We start from the raw sequence: 17,998 nt of genomic DNA on the forward strand, positions 1-17,998 counted from the left end.
CAGGAAACGGACAGATGTTTTGGTTGTTTAAAGATAACTGGTATGGTGGACAGAATCTAAGGTAAATATTAAGAAACCTGTAAAGATACCTGTAGAGAAGCAAACAAAGGATACCACCATAGAAAGTAGATAGCGCACCTGCATAGTTATCTTAAGTTATTAAGGGGGAAACTGTGGGGCATTCCAAGCATGGGAAACAGGGTGCCAGTTACCCCCAGGAGTTTGCTCACCAGGGGAATGTTTCCCTGTAGATTTCCACGGTCAGAATACCTACAGGTAAACCCCATGATACTCATTGCTTCAGGGTAATCCCCTCTCCTTGGGTGTGGGTGGACCTGTGACTTGTTCTTCATTACTCCCTGTGATTATGTTACATTGTATAAATTTCATCTTTTTAGAAGATTTATTAGCCAATCTTTGCTGGCTTATGAAGAAAACAACTGTGTTGGATAAGCTGACAAGAAACTGTGATTGAAGCTAATCAAAGTGCTGAAGCTCTCAGTTCCATAACTACAAGGAACTGATTATTTCCAATACAACCACGTGAGTTTGGAAAAGGACCTTGAATATCAGATGAGAATTTAATTCTAGTCAACACCTTGATATAGCTGAGAAGAGGATCCAGCTATACCATGCACAGCCTCCAAACCCCCAGAAACCATGAGAGAAGAAAATATGTTGTTTCAAGACTCTTAGGTTCATGGTACCATTATTCACCAATTAAAAGCTAATAAAACTAGTAACAATATTAAACATAACTTAGATGAGGGAAACCTGGAAATAGGTCCATATAGAAAGAGTTAATATAGTGTGATAATACATATAGTTAAAATATGAACATTCAAGGCAGCAAGAGTTGGTTTCAAGCTATTTACCAGTTATGTACTTAATCTAGTTACTCTATAAAATGGGAAAATGATATCCTCTTAAATTATTTTTAAAAATTAATATCTAAGGAGAAATTTATATGTATATAAATACACACACATCTTAGTGCAATGCCTATCACACACTATGATTATGCTGTTATGTAAATCTTTATAAGGACTAATGAGGGCTGAGAAAGGATAAGGGAGATGAGAATGGAAATGGGAATAAATATGAGCAATAGTTTTAGGTGGAAAGTCTCAGTGACTACTCCAATATGCATAGAGAGAAAGAAAAGGAGGAAGGAGTGAAAGATGATGCAATTTCTAGCTTGGGTGATTGGATGAGAATGATGCTGTAACTGAAATAAAGAGTACAGAAGGAAGAGTTGATTTGGCTGAGAAGATAATGAGTTCAATTTTGGCACTGTGAAATCAATGTGCTTGTGGGAGAACATCCATATGGAGAAGTCTAGTGTACAGCTGGAAATGCAGACTTGGTATCAGAAAAGATACGGATATATGGATGGACTTGGAGATGTCTGAGAATTATGTTAACCATAAACTACTTCAGTATTCACACACAGGTACACACACACACACACACACATTCTAATACTCTTTCTGTAAAAATATGAGAATCTATTCTCTTGGTAATACATAACGTGTTGATTTATAAACAAAGTGCAAGATGAAAAAATGTTGAGTGGGAAAAGGATTCTTTCTATTGCCCTTAATAGATGAATGACTAGTAAATTCTCACATACAAAGGGGATATTTAGGTTGACTGGAGCTAGCAAACTATGGCCCTATGCTATATCTAATTTGTTGCTTGCTTTTGTAAATAAAGCTTACTGAAACACAGCCATATCTGATCATTTATGTAGTGCCTGTTATTGCTTTCATAATATAATAACAAATTTCAGTAGTTGTAACTAAAATATGTGATCTGCAGAACCTTAAATATTCACCACCTTGCACTTTACAAGAAAAAAAAATTGCTCAACCTTGGTTTATTGATAAAAAATTTTAGTTTTACAGTTTCAGAATGCTGCCTCAATAAATAAGTATATAAGACAAGGCTACCTGGATGCTACACAACACTGGTTTAAGAATTATGAGAGTTGGTTTCTGACACAATCCCTTTCACCCCTTACTGTGACCTTTCCAAGCATGTATTTTCTAAGCTCTCACATAGGAATCATCTCTCCTTTGCTTACTTCATAAGGTGTGAGAAATGCCTATAATTTCAGCAATTCAGGAGACTAACGAAGGAGAACAACAAAGACCAGCATCAGCAATTTAGTGATGCCTAAAGCAACTTAGCAAGGTCTTGTTTCAAGATAAAATGATCTGAGAAGGTATCTCAGTGGTAAATTTGTCCCAAGTTTTAATAATCCCTATCCTAGTTCTAATAAACAGATAAACAAACAAATTAATAAACAAAGAAACTCTAAAAAACACAAAATGTGAAAAAATGTTAACATAACATTATAGATGTTTTTTACATTGTAAACTTTTGAAATCAGTACAGTCATAATTATGCTATAAAACATAGAATACATCTCTGTATATAGCTTATCAAAGTACTTTTCTATCTAATATTTTATTTCATCTTGACAAAAAAATATTTGTATTGAATAGAACTCATATTGGCATCATCCTTTTCACAAAAGAGAAACACAATAATTAAGATATTTGCTTAAAGTCACCCAGCTAATTAATCATTGACTGCAAGAGCAATTCAAGTATCTTAATTAATAATTTGCTTTCTACATGATCATACATTCATAATATTGAACAGCTTGATAGTACATAGGTAAGTATCTTATGGCTATAATCTTTTATAGAGATCCTAGGGGATAAGATGGAATTAAATACAATTTGTTTAATGATGAATTGCCTCTTCAAATATATTTCATCTTTTATTTAAAATATTTAAATTTTTTTGAATAGTTTTAGATTTGCAGAGAAGTTACAATGATAATCCTGAATATGCTGCACACTCAGTTTCTCCCTTTGTCAACATTTACTTTTAAACTTAAAAAATAATTAACAATACCACATTATCTAAAAAGTCAGAAAGTGAAGAAAATATGTAGATGTGTAATGTAGTTACCATTTTTCTCATTTGACTCATGATTAAGAAAAGATGTTTGTACTTGTCCAAGGTCAGATTTAAAAAAAAAAATCAATGACACATGAAATTAGAAACAGAAGTAAATGTGTTAAATGGGGGGATATGAGGATGAATGAATTAGTGTCTTCAAAACGACTTTGAAAAATGTAGGCTTGTTAAAATTTGTGGATTCCTGCCTAAAGACAAATCATTACTAATATTTAACTTGCTAATCTACTTTCATCAGCTCCTTGTTTATTTGCAACATGGCTTGGATCCTGGTATATTTGGATGCTGAGTCAAGACATAAAAAGTTTTCCCAGTATAAAAAAGGCGGCAAATGAAAACACTCGCATGTTTTGTAATTTGAACATTAGAAAAGGAAATCAAGTACTTATGTCTTAACCCAAAAAGGACAATATTTCTTATTTTAAAACTACTTGTACATATTTTCTTTTGTACATTTGGTTTCCTCTTTGAAAAAGGTAATCAGAGCCGGGTGTGGTGGAGCACACCTGTAATCTTAGAGTATTTGGGAGGCTGAGGCAGGAAGATTGCAAGTTCAAAGCCAGCCTCAGCAACAGTGAAGCATAAAGTAACTCAGTGAGAACCTGTCTCTAAATAAAATACAAAATAGGGCTGGGGATATGGCTCAGTGGTCAAGTGCCCCTGAGTTTAATCCCCAGCACCTCCCCCCCCCCCACAAATAAAGGTAATCCTATAAAAATATTTCCTTAGGGCACAGCTCTGTAGAAAAATCACTTAAATATAAAATTTCTTGACTGAAATATTCTTTCCTTGATAGTCTTATATTTTCCAAAATGTGAAGCACAATTACAGATATGTATTATAAAAGGTAAACTTTCATTTTAATCATTCAGTAATCTTCTTCCTCTACTTTCCTCTCTCTTGCTGGTTGGTAAAAATCACTCATTACAGCTGTCAGTCATAATGGCCTTAATGATAACTGGCTATATGTTATGGTGGTAGAGTGAGTTTCTGGCACAAAGAAAATGACAAAGGAAATGGACTAACATTTTTGATCAAATATCATGTGTTCAACAGTTCTGGAGGTGATTCACATGACTTATCTTGCCATTTGAATGTATTGTCCACTTTTTACATTTGAAAAAAGTTAGCAAAAAAGATGTTTAAAGTTTGCCAAAAATCATATAACTTATAAAAGCTAGAGTGCAAATATGAACTATGTATCTTTAATGGAGGCTACTGGGGAGAAGAATCCCCACCTCTGAGGGGATACATGTTCTTGATTTCCTTCAAGATTCTTCCTTCTCCTTCCTCTAGAAATATTCCTATACTAAGTGACACCAGATCAATGGGCCATCGTTGAAAAGATATTTCTAATTACAACAGAGGAAAAACATAAGGAGTCCTCTGATGTCATATATCAATTATAATAAAGGTCAGATTTTCTTCTAACTTTATAAACATCTCCAATGTGAGAATTTTGTGCTGCTGTGAACCAAGCACAGGACTTGGACTCAGAACATTCTGGTAGTCATAGATCTTCTCCTAAGTTTGTGCTCTAACCACTTGCACAAAACAGCTGAGTTTATGGAATGAGTTATTATGTGAAAGCATCATTTATAGATGTAAAATACCATATTACATTTTAACATTTTGCTAAAATATTATCTTAAAATATAAATTCATATGCTATGCAGAAACTGCTTAACATAAAAAGTTATTCATTACTCATCTAACAGCTATAATTATGCTTCGTTGTTGTTGTTGTTTTGCTTTGTTTTGTTTTGTTTTGGCAGTGCTAGAGATCAAACCCAGTGCCTCACATGTTCTAGGCAAGTACACTATCACTGGGATACATCTCTGACCCCTAATAAAAAGTTCACTAAATTATTCAAAAGTAACTGAAATATGCCAGTTAACCTAAACACCAAATGACAAATAATCATTGAACTTAAAAACAAAAATAAATAAAAAGCAAGTCGTTTTCAAAAGTAGTTTTATCAATTGCCTTACTGTACAAAGAGTTGGGTATATTATATAATCTACATATACATAAAATATTTTAGTAAATGTTAGTATTAATCTTGTAACTAAAATAAAAGTTAAAGCTTCATCTACAGTTTGTTCTGGTCCTACATCTTCCATTTGCAACCTTGTGCCAGGAAAAGATTACTTAGACTTGAAATAACTGAAACAGAAGCAAACCTTTCAGGAATATTCCTTACTTATATTTTGGCCATTATTTGAAACATAAGTGTTCTGTGAGGTTTGTAATGCCTAGGACTAATCAATGGTTATTAAAGCAAGTATGAAATATGGGATTGGCATTAGATACATAGGAAGAGAAACATACAAAGGATTTAAGAAGAAATTAAAACTGTGCAGATAAACTAGCATTGCTAAAATTGGGCATCTGGTCATAAGAATAATTATAAACAAAGTACATTTTGTGGATAAAGAGTGTGAACTTTGAAAAGTTAAAAAATAAGAACCATATACATATACATATGCCAAACCAGAAATATAAAAAAGGAACACACTTGGTTTAAAGCATAGGCAAAGTACTGATGAATATTAGTTCAAAGAAAATTCAGAGAAGTAATTTTTTAAAGAAAATTGTGCTATTGAAAGAATATTTCTCCCCATTTTGTAACTTAAATGTTTACCTGCGGTGGAATTTATTAAGGTCAAAAGACACTAAGCATTTCAATAAGCTTAAAAGCAAGCACAGCTAATTTGAAAATGGAAGAAAAATTCCCATGGCAAAACTTTGCTTTCTAAATTTGTCCACAGGGTGATTTTCTTTCATCCTTCCCATTAAACACTTAGCCATGAACAAACCCACTCTTAGAGGAAATACTTTAATAAAACAAAAGTAACTTTAAGTTACTTTATTTGCTATGTTAAGTTTTCATGAATCCATTTATTAAAACCTATTGTAAATGTGAACTAAACTTTAAAATGCTATATGTAAAAAAAAAAAAATTATTCTGAACCTGTGTAACAGCCTGGTATGTATTTGGTACTTAAGGAGAAAATATTAATTCTGTATGATTTAGAGTGCTCTAGTCTTTCACTAAATCCTAGAGGGAAAAATTGGTTTGTTTGCTGAAATAGATCTCTATACAATTACGGTCTTACTACTTGATGATCATGGGTAAACTATTTAGCATTTTGAAGGCTCAAATTCTAATGAAAAATAGGAGAATAGTGATATCAGGATTATAGCAAGATAATGATTTATGAAAGAGTCTAGGAGATCCTCATCAAATTAGTGTTTTAAAAATGGAATAATAGAATAATTCTCTACTAAAATGGTTTTATATATTAGAATGATAAACTGGAATGACACCAGGTTATACTTAATATAGTAGGAGTTAATGAACATCTATATTCTGATTGTTTCCTATAGTTCAGGAATTGTTCCAGGTATCTGATTTATATAAAATATCTCTTTTCAGCTTCATAAAAAATCATAACAATGAGATAAACCATTTTTCAAATTAGAAAAATGAAGTTTGGAAAAGTGAATGTTCCCAATATCAAATGATCAGGCACTTAGAATACTTTGCATGGATTATTCCTAAGGTTGCCATTAACTAAGCTTTGGAAATAATCACACTTAAAAAGTGTGGAAACACATAATTCAGGACAGTATGACCATTTCAAATCTGGCAACAGCAGGACAAAAATAAATAAATGAAAATAACAAACAAAATAAAAACTGAAGGAATACATTCTACATAGCTTTCTGGAGGAGATGTTCAGAAAGTGTGTCTGCTTATCAACCCTCCCCTGCCACCGCCAACTTCAAGCCTCTGTGGTTGCTTGTACAATTTCTATAAAAATCTGTGATCTTAAAAAGAAAGTCATCTGTTACATATCAACTCATCTTTTTATATAACTCTAGGAAGCTAGGAAAACAAATTCATTAGTATAAAAGTCTTCAGACTCACATCAACCTGGAAGGCTACATCCTGAACAATATGTCAAAGAAAAAAAAGAAAACAACCATGTGTTATGATTTGGGTCAGAGATTCCCCCAAAGACCAGTGCTAAAGGCTTGGCACTGCTATGGGAGCTACTGGGAGGCCGTGCAACCTTTAGGAGGTGAGGCCTCTTGGAAGCAAATTGGTTATTTTGGGTGTGCCCTTGAAGGTTATATTGGGACCCAAGCTCTCTCCCCTCTCTCTTTGCTTCCAGGCTCCACAAGGTGAGCAGGTTTGTTCCACTATGTGCTCCCTGCCATGATGTTCTGCCTCATCACAGGTCTAAAAGCAATGGAGTCAGTTGATCATGGACTAAAACCTCTGAAACCATAAGCCCAAATAAATCCTTTCTCAAGTTATTTTATGTCCAATAGTTTGTTACATCAATAGAAAACTATCACAGAGGGTCTCCTCTTCTTTATTTGTATTTTCTTCTGGAGGGCATTTTGTATCGAGAAAATAAGACAAGGATTTGAAACACAGGTTTATCTCATTGTTATGAGTTACCTTATGAGGCTGAAAAGAGACATTCTATATAAATTAGATACCTGGAACAATCTCTGGACTATAGGAAACAATCAGAATGTAGATGTTGTTTTAACACCTACTGCATTAAGTATAATCTGGTGTCCTTCCAATCTATCAATCTAGTTTATAAAACCATTTTAGTAGAGAAACTCAACCAATTTGTCTGATTTTGTAGCATATTATAGCTCACATAGATCTTTGACCTACAGTTAAATTCAAATCCAATGTTTGTGAGAATTTTCAATAGCTTTATGAAATAATATCTCATTTGAAAAACAGTTACAACTGTAGTGCTATAACATTGTTATGAGTTCCTTTGAGTCTGACAAAGGATTTTTCATGTAAATCAGACACCTGTTATAATCCCTGGAATATAGGAAGCAATGAGAATATCAGCATTATTTTATCTCTTACCATATTGAGTATAATCTGGTGTCTCTTTGGCCTATCAACTTAGTTTATAAAAACACATTATATTAGGAGTAATTCCATTTTAGATTCCACTTTCTATAGTTCTATTATCTATCATCTATCTATCTTATTCATTCTTTATCATCAACATCTGAAAACAAATTTAGAAGCATGGTTGCTGGATTGCAGCAGTAGACAAATTAATTGAGATACACCAACTTGAAAAAAAATAGAAATAACTAATATGAAACAAATGAAGAATTTCAACAGATTATATAAAAAGAAGGTATGTAACCATGCAACTCCATGGACAGTGACTACACATACAAGCAAATGAAAGCAGCTGACCACGTACCCACACACCTTGGCAGAGGTGCACTCCACACTCGCCGTCCACCACCAAGACAGATAATCTCTGATGTTCCTTCCAGTCGATAACCCAATGAGCATGAGAAGGTCAGAGTGTCACCAACCCCAAAGTTGAACCCAATTCGGTTACCATATTGGGGAATTCCAGGGTCTTCACAAGGCTCAAGGTTATATTCTGTAAGTTAGGGGAAAAGAACCCCTCCGACAGGAGGGAAGGACAACAAAAAAAGTAGTGGTTATATAAGAGTATATTCTTTGCCTTCACTTGAATGGTTTCAGAGCTTAGGCATATATTTAAAAATTAACTATATATACAACAAAGAGAATACGTTAATGGGAAATATCTAACAACAATGAATACCTTTATATGTGAAATTCAACATAGATTAAAAAATGGCATGTGCCAGTGATAAGTTGCAAATGTAGCTGTTTATCTTTTGTTTTTATTTTTTCCTACATTAGAAACTTTTACATTTCATAGATTTTTTTTTACTTACAATAACCACATATTTTCAAACACAAAATAACATTTGGAATGAAGTCATTCATAGTACAAAAATACATTTCACTTAGTGGTTTTAATTTAAATGACAACAGCTCTTGTGCCTCCAGTATACAGAAACTTAATTAACCCATATTTGAAAAACATCTGACTTGAGATGCAAAATTTTATGTAAGACCAAGTGCCCTTACACTGATAAGTATTACATTATAGATCCATACAGGATCTTTTCCCCAAGCAATGAATAAACATCATGAAAATGAACAAATAAATACATGTCAAAAGTATGATAGAATTGATTAACATTGTAACTTATATGCAATCCCAAGAAGCACCTTAACTAAATATATCCTCAGAGCACTTACCCCATGTAATTTCAATAAAGATAAGCAAGAATTATTTCACATTGATTAGCTAATATTTTCTTAGTTTAGAAATGTATTCAGATATATTTTTTTAAATTCTAGGTTAAAACTGATTAGGCTCATTTACTGTTCATTATAGAAGACCTTAATTATTTTAGAAGCAAAAGGGTAATTGCTTAAGAGCAAGATCAGCATTTATATCATTGGGTGTATATGTATATATGTTCATATATAATAACAATTTTAATGTACAGCAAGATCATCATTTGTAATGTCAATGTATATGCATATTTATGAAAAATTTTTGTTGTTGTTATTGTTGTTGTGGTGGTGGTGCTGGGGATTGAACCTAGGGCCTTGTGTATGCTAGGCAAATGCTTTACCACTGAGCCACATCCCAAGCCCAATGTGTGTGCATATATATTACAATATTAATAAGAGCCAATTGACATAAGATTTACTTATTTATTTTTCTCCTTGTTAAGAAATAGCTACTTTGGTGCACTCTTGTAATCCCAGTGGCTTGGGAGGCTGAGTTATAGTATCCCAAGTTTGAGGCCAGCTTCAGCAACTTAATGAAGTGCTAAGAAACTTAGTTAGTAAGACACTGTCTCAAAAAAAATTAAAAGGGCAGGGGTGCTCAGTGGTAAAGCACCTCTGGGTTCAATCCCTAGTACCTTCCTCCTCAAAAAAGGGTAAGAAAAACAAAAACAAAAAATAACTATTTACATCATTATTTCATTCAACTACAAAGTAAAATTCTAAGTGTTGTGAATTTTTTATTCTATTTGGTCTTATAAATTTTAACCCCTGGAATTCAAGTCATTCTTTTGTCTGTAAGTGAGGTTATTTTATAAGAAAGGGTAATGATGTTAATTTGTTTCTAGATCATCCGCTTCCAAAAAAATAAATTAATGAGTTTATATTAATCTTTGTCTGTTACTATACTTTTTCCAAGTAAAAAAACTACAACTCACATTTCAATTTTTAGTGTAATTAAAACTCATTCTAATTTCACTAGAAATTTTATCTGGCTTTTCCATTTGTAAGAATTCCACAGTCGTTTTAAGGGAAGGAAATGTAATTATTGTGCTTTAGTAAATTTTTAATCAATTAATTTGTATTTTTGCTTTTGTTTAAAATTTCTCTTTAATTTATTACTAAAGACAATCGTCAAGGTATTCCAGATTTTCTTTAAAACTTGCTAAAAGATATTTGTCTTCTTTTTCTATTTAAATTTTTTTCTTCAGTTTCCCCTGTTATACTATAAACTATGCTAATACTTTAAAAACAAATTTTTAAAGGTACTAAAGGAATTATTTTTAGTTTTTTGTTTGTTTTTGTTTTCTCACCAGAAAATGTAATGTTGAATCCTTCATACGATATTGAAAAATCTGAAATGAAGCGCAGTTGGGCTCTGAAATTTCCATAGAGACCAGCATTGATTGTTGAAGGAAGTTCTGAACCAGTCAAGCGTGCCAGCGGTTGAGTAAAACTACCATTCTCTGTGATCAGTAAGTAGTCATGATGGTCTTCCAAATGAAAAGTGTGAAAGTTGAATTGCACACCTATTAAATAAAATGGAAAATTAGATTTACAGGGTACATCAGTAAATCACAGAGAGCTACTACCAAAGCAAAACCAGCATGCCCCTTATAATTGATTTTTTTTTTTTTTTTTGGAAATGAAATTCAATGCCATACAACATTCCAAAGGTATTATAACATAATTATGCACTCTTTTGTGTGATGGCTTCTATTCAACATTAGATATGTAAGGTTCATCTATATTATTGAATGTAATTGTGGGTTATTTTAAAAAATAATAAATGATATGTAGTATAACCTTTCATTGTATATCCACATTCATTTATGTGTTTGTGGTCATTAAGGTATTTTGCATTTTATCACATATGTAGAAAGTGCTACTATGAGCATTCAAGTATTTCTTTTGATGAACAAATGTTGGATAAATATCTAGGAGTAGAATTAGAATATGGTCAGCTTTAACAAATACTGTTTTACAAAATGGCCATGCTGATTTACATTTGCATATTTAAATGTAGTTGTTCAGCATCTTTATCAAGATTTGAAACTTTGGGGCATTTTCATTTATTGCACACTGGTGATTATGCAGTAGTCTTACTGTGGTCCTATGGTGTTTTTATGTTAGCTTTTAATGAAATTATCTAGAACACATGTAAAAGACAATTTCAGGTACAATATTTCTTTTTATCAAAAACAAAACAAAACAAAATACTGTACATAAAGTACCATATGTATTTTTCATTTGAGGTAGTTTGTTTATTTATTGTTTAACTTGGCCAAAAATAAATCATCAAAAATCTCAGCATATGGCAACATTCTTTATTTGTTTACATTTTAGCTCTGAACACTGGAAATTCTTTGAGTCTTGTTGTGTTAAAAACACAAAAAAATGACATGACATAAAATGAGACCAAGACAAAGAAATTGAAAACACAAGCAATGACAAAATAAGGTTATAATTGTTTAATGCAACATTATCATATTGTATAATGAAACATCATCATTATGGAATCATTGCTTTCAGATTTGGAAAGAATTTGAAATGAAAGAGATTATTTTCCAAAATATAATAGTTTTGTAAGTTTTTGTCCTTCTTCACAATGAACAGAAACATTACAATCTTTTAGAGTGAGTCCAGAAACTGAGTAAATCTTTCAAATGTTCTTCAGTATAAAAGTGATACTATCCAGGTGACATTAGAATGGAGTGTTGCATGGCAAGGAGATGCTTGGGTATCTATATCAACTGCTATTCACCTTTATAAAAATTTCATGTAAGAATAAAATTTTCAGATAAGTCAGTTTTATTTCTAACATAAAGCTAAGAAACAGTAGTTACTCAATATGAGAATAAATTTTAAATTGACAAAAAAAAATCACTGTGTGAAAAATTTATATTTTTAGGAAAAAAATGTTTGTTCTAACATACACTGAATTAATCTATGGGAAAAGTTTAAATTCTGTTAAATAATGGTGCTGATAATGCTGCTGTAAAGGATTATGTGTTTTGTGCACCCCACTTTCTCCATCTATAAAATGGGGTTCTAATGATGTCTTCTTGCAGTTTAAATAATACAAGAGGAATGACTTGGAATAATGTCTGTTACAGAAGAAAACTGTTAGTTATTGTTTATTGTTTTATCTTCCACAATGAGAGCTAATGTATTTTATGTTACTAAGCCCTGGCTAGCTTCTTTATAAAAGGAATCTGCTATTTTTCAAGTTATGGAATAAGCAGTAAAATCTATTTCCACTATTGCAGAAAAACCTAAGACACTGAAAGTTCTACAAAAGGCCAGTTAATCCAAATCTACAAATGATACCAAGAACCTTTTTCTAGGCATTATAGAATGAAGATTTAAGCAATTCATAACATCTGAGGAAAGACTCAACCCACAATTTCAAGTATTCTGCTAAGTGCTATAAAATTGGTTAATTAAGTCAATATAGGAGCACAGAAATTGAGGTAAGTAGTTTGTGAAAAAAAGTTAGTAGAGGCTTCTAATGTAGTGACTTCAAAAGTGAGAAGTTGTGGAGGAGAATTTCTGAGAGAGGTATTTCAGAAAGAAAGGAGTTAGGCAGAAACTCAGTCCTAACAAGGCAGTTAGAACTCTCATAAGAATAATAATTCTTCATTCTTAGTAGTACATGACTTGAATCCCAGGTACTAGGGACCCTGAGGGGAGAGAATCCCAAATTCCAAGCCAGCCTAGGTAATTTAGCAAGACCCTGTTTCAAATCATTTTTTTTTAAATGGGGAGGGGCAGGGTTAGCTCAAAGATACAGTACTTGCCTAACATTCGGGAGTCCCTGGGTTCAATACTCAGCAATACCCAGTATGGGGAGGGAGGGATAGATGACAGTTCACAATGCTCTGTTAGGGAAATTTAAGTAATTACATTATAGATACATATGAAAAGGCTTGAACTTAAAGTCAAAATAGTGGTGATGGAATCTAGATTTCAGTTAAAGTCATTCCACCAACAATGACCTTGAGAGAGCTTTTTTATTTTTTCCAATTTGTAAACTTATGGGATTGGACTATTTATCAAAAGACAATCCCATGTCTAAGAGTCTAAAGATTTTTTAAAATACTTTTTCCTACTTCAAGGTCTTCATCTCCAGTAGACCAAACACAATTAGCATCTTGATTTCTGTAGTGAACTTAAAAACTATATTTATTGTACAATCGTAAAAAAGAAGCAATGTAGGCTATATGATACTATAGTTTAGGTGAATGTGCAACTGCTGAACAATTTTATATGTCCAAACACCTAGACTTAATGTTAAATAGTAAAGAGATTACTGATAGTGCATTACAAATTCCTTATTTCTCAAATATTTAGATATGTAAATCCATCCTAATTAAGAGTTTTATAAACCCTAATGTACTAATGCTAATGCTTATACAAGAATACTCTGGTTACATAATATAAATATAATAAAATGTAAATCATTTTCACATGATCTCACAATAATATGATAAAATTTAACAAGAGTAAATACAATAACCTGCACTGAATATACAAAAAATCAATTGCATAAAATTATAGAATTTAGGCATTGCACATAACTATTATTTAAAGTTCCAATAATGTGTAAAGATGACTTAGATTACCACATACCCATTGTAAATTAATAGTATAACAAAGAGGCAAAAAAGTTTTCGAGAGTAAATAAATATACACTTCATTCTTAGAAATAATTTGTAGAATAAGTCTGTGTTTAATTGTGGAAAACCAAATTTTTAGAGATCATAATATCATTATGTTGGAATACATTCAGAGAAAGGTGAATCATAAATGTGATGAAAATAAAAGTAATATTTTATGATGAAGACCTCAAAAAATTATAAGTATACAGTCTGGGAAGAAAAGGTTTGGGATAAGGGTCTGGGGATAGAAAGAATGGACATATGCTAGTCCCAGAATAGTGAATTGCTGGGTTCCAGGACCTGTATATTATAGAAGAATGAGCTGATTTTTTTTGTTTCTTTATTTTGTGTGTGTGTGTGTATGTGTGTGTTCTAATTCCAGAGAGTAGACTGGGTTTAATAATCCAAGAATAATTCTCAAACAATTAAATCTATAAAAAATTGAATAGGTTTTTCCCAATAAGTAGGCTTTGCATCAACAGAAGTATCTTTATCAGGATAGTTCATCTTGTTTCTGGAACATTTCAGAAAGAAATTAATGTGCTGGGTGAAAGGTTACACTGTTAGGTAGCTAGCCAGCCAGGAAATGGTAAACAGAGAAAAGAAAATGAATGGCAAATGAAAACCACAGGGAGACTTAACTGACAATAACACCTGAAGGTAGGGGCTTGATATGTTAAAACCTCCCCAGGCATAATTACATCCCATTAAGAAGAATTTGTTTCAAGATTGTGTCAAACCCTCCCTCCCAGGTGGCCTGGACTCTTCCTTATCTCTGAAATTTTGTCTCAACTTTAATCACCTTTGGTAACCAAAACATTAATACCCTCACAAAGAAAGCTTTGCTGAGGGCTATTCAAAGAGCAATAAATTGATTAAGTGGGGGTGGGTAGGAAATTGAGGCAAAATCAGGAATCTCAATTTCCTTGAAACCTCCAACTCTCTGAGTACTAAACCATCCTCTTTTTGAGGCAGTCCCTACAGCTCCTGTGCTGACAGTCATATGTTAAAAGGTGGACCTGGGCAGGACCTTCTGGAAACTTTCCTGAAATTCCCAGTGAAACTGGAGGGAAGAAGGGGTGTACTATTCCTCTCCTAAGATAACCAACTCTGTACCTTAAGTCTTTCCCTTTTACCATAGTCCCGTCTAATAAACTCATGCCTGTTGCTCTGAGCCACAGGTCTGAAGTCTTCCTGGTTTAAATCACAAGAATCTGAATGAAGAGGGGTACCTATGCAGCTGTCCCAGCTTCTCAGCAGGCCTCTGCCCTGCAACAAGACTTTGATTTCTTCCAACTTTAAGAGATTATCCTTCATATAACTTTGGTAGTCTTTGGAATAGTACTTCAAACAAACTTTGTTAGCTCCTAAAAGAAAGGCATCTAAATCTGCATTTCTTGCCTTGTAAATACAGATTTAATTAACACTTGCAACCTGTGAAGATGCAAAACCTTAAGTGTTAATTAAACCTCTATTTACATAGCAAGCAGCATGTAGCCCTCCATTTTCTTGTATAATATCAGGGAGCTTATTTTAAACTCCATTAATCCACTGCACACTGGAATAATAGGATGCTGTGGTTAACTTTCTGCAAAGAGTCTTATATTCTGGAAAACAACAAAAAAATCACAGTTTACAAAGTCTTTTCTTTACTGCTGCTATTCCATAGCAAACCACTCATTTTAATGTTTTTTCCCCTCAATAACATTTAATTCACTGTGGAAATTTAACTATAATAAACCTGATGTAATCTTATGCCCACTTCAGTAAAATGTATAATTTTATCAAAGCCAAATTTAATTTTTGAAAATACAATAAAGTTAAACCATTAAAAACAAGCTTTTAAAAAGTTGTGACAGCATTTTCTCATTGCTAATTTTTTTGACATCATTTTTAGATTTTCTCTAGCAAAATCAATAAAAATGTATAATAATAAAAATTGATAATAACAATACAATGACAGAGCTAAAAAAAAAACTGTTTCTCAAAATCAGATTTTAAAATAAACTAACTCTTTTTAGAAGACTGGTCCATGGAGATGTCAAGATACATAATGTTAAACCAGTTTTGTTTTAGCATAGGAAAATGATTATTTTTTCCCACTGTTTTTGCCCTCATCGATTACATTGCTAATTTACTAGTTCATGCTGTACTGTGTGAATGAACCATATTTAGTCCTAGGGGGCTTTTCATTTATTTGTTTATTTGTTAAAAGGCATTTATTAACATCTACCATATGTGCAGTGCAATTTACAGTCCACTTTAATGATGTGAAACATATCTGCAGCTCTACTAGAAAAATTAAGACTCATTGTTTACACAATGGTTTCAAATGTATATGGGAAATATTATCGTAATAAATAAGCAAATATTTTAAAAACAAGTATATAAACATATACTATTTGGTTCACAATTGGCTTAGCATTTCAGAACATTTTCATATTCCCCTTTGTGAAAGGGTAAAGTTTCTAAGCTGCAAAGCCTGAGTTAAAATGTAAAGGACCAGGCATTGTAAACCTGCTTCTAAACTGCAAAGCATGGGTTAAATTCCTGAGGCAGTTAAGACAATGTCCTACTGGCCATTTAGTTGATTTATAGCCTAAGATCCTGTGCAGCTTGTCACGTAGACATTCAGGGCCCGAACCAATCAGTTTAAATGTAACCCCCTCCTTAGGAATGACCTATCACTCCAGCCAGCCCTGTTCCCGCCAATGTATGTACTAATCAAGTCTAAGAATTGTTGTTTGACTTTCCCGTGGTGTATGCTGATTTGTTAAAGGAGACTGTGATGTATGTAAAGTCCCTGCCCTCCCCAAAAAAGTGTACTTAAGCATTGTTCAACCCCTGCTCTGGGCTCTGGGCTGTTCTCCCTTCTCGAGTGGGCACAGAGCTCCAGAATGCTGGAATCTCAATAAACCCCCTCCTGCTTATTGCATAAAGTCAGTCTCTTGGTGGTCTCTTCCTCCGACGCTTCACTGGACCCTTACATTTGAACTTCTGAAATCAAATTCTAAACACTATTCCAGAAACAAAACCATTATGTTTGAGGTTTTATTGATATGACAATTTCAAGTAACATTAGTTTAATATATCAAAGCAAAATAAATAACTTTATCATCATTTTGGTAAAAATATAAGCACATTATGTTATAGAAGAGTAAATATAATCCTTTGCTGCAGTTACTCAAATTTTATTTTAGCATATTTTAGTATTGATCTGGTTTTGGTCATGCAAATGACTTTGTTAAGGAAAATGAAATTAAAATAGACCCATTGAAAATTCAGAAAACAACCCAATTATTATTGCATGAGGCAAATTACCTTTTCCATGGGTTACATCAACAGTCCATGTGCAATTCAGAGAATTTGGATAAAATTCTGGGTAACCAGGTGATAAGATTGTTCCACTTGGCCCTCTAACATCTCCTCCACACAATGCTGAAAATACAAAGAAATACAGTATTATCAGTCCTAATTAGAGAGGCATAAGTTAAACAAATCTCAATTCCTCTCTTGAAACAGGATGAGTTCCATTATCTTTGCTTAATCTACTTCCTGGTGATAAGAAGAGTATGGAAATACCTATTCCAATACTAGAAAATCATTTCATCCATTATAGCACTAGAGAAGAAAAATTGTGTTTAATAGTGTCTCAGAACTAGTACTGGCCCCAAGAGAACATATGTCAAGATTCCACATTTGAGTTTGAAGTACATACTTATACTTTTCTAATTATGAGTAACATTTGCATGTATTGCGGTAAATTAAACATGAGTAATTAATTGTTCAGCAGCACCTCTTTTTAAACACTAAGAAAATGAATTGTTAATTACATAAAATTGTTTCTTATAGATTCCTAAAGGGATATGTGTCATTCTTCATAGGATTCCTTTCAAAACACTGAAGTTGTGCAAGTTCTGAAGCCTGCTTTTGTACCTCTGTATTTCTCTGAGAAATATATGAACATAAAGGGATTTTTTTTGTGAGTAAATATTTGAAAGTAATTATCCCAAGAAATTTTAAAAATGAATGTTTATGAACTGATATCAAACAAATGAAAATTTGATTCAATATTCATTTGAGAACAAATCACAGCTTATAATGTCTTATACTGCATCCAACAGTCATCAGAGTTTATGTTATGCTCATTTTATCAATGTT

General features: G+C 32.6%; 1 protein-coding gene across 7 annotated transcripts in view; it reads right to left on the reverse strand.

Moving 5' to 3' along the window:
* The window catches only part of Csmd3 (CUB and Sushi multiple domains 3), a 1,151,628-nt gene that overhangs the window by 372,084 nt on the left and 761,546 nt on the right, over positions 1-17,998 (reverse strand). For all 7 annotated transcript variants that reach the window (XM_046464911.2, XM_058585685.1, XM_058585684.1 and 4 more), the window contains 3 exons: positions 17,159-17,275; positions 10,490-10,705; positions 8,257-8,445 (listed from right to left, as the gene is read on the reverse strand). In XM_046464911.2, coding sequence (XP_046320867.1) covers positions 8,257-8,445; positions 10,490-10,705; positions 17,159-17,275 — 522 coding nt within the window. The remainder of the gene's footprint in view (positions 1-8,256; positions 8,446-10,489; positions 10,706-17,158; positions 17,276-17,998) is intronic.

Source organism: Marmota monax, unplaced genomic scaffold, assembly GCF_021218885.2.
Source record: "Marmota monax isolate L192 unplaced genomic scaffold, Marmota_monax_Labrador192_F-V1.1 WCK01_AAM20220418_F8-fsc00003, whole genome shotgun sequence".
Taxonomy (NCBI): Eukaryota; Metazoa; Chordata; class Mammalia; order Rodentia; family Sciuridae; genus Marmota; species Marmota monax.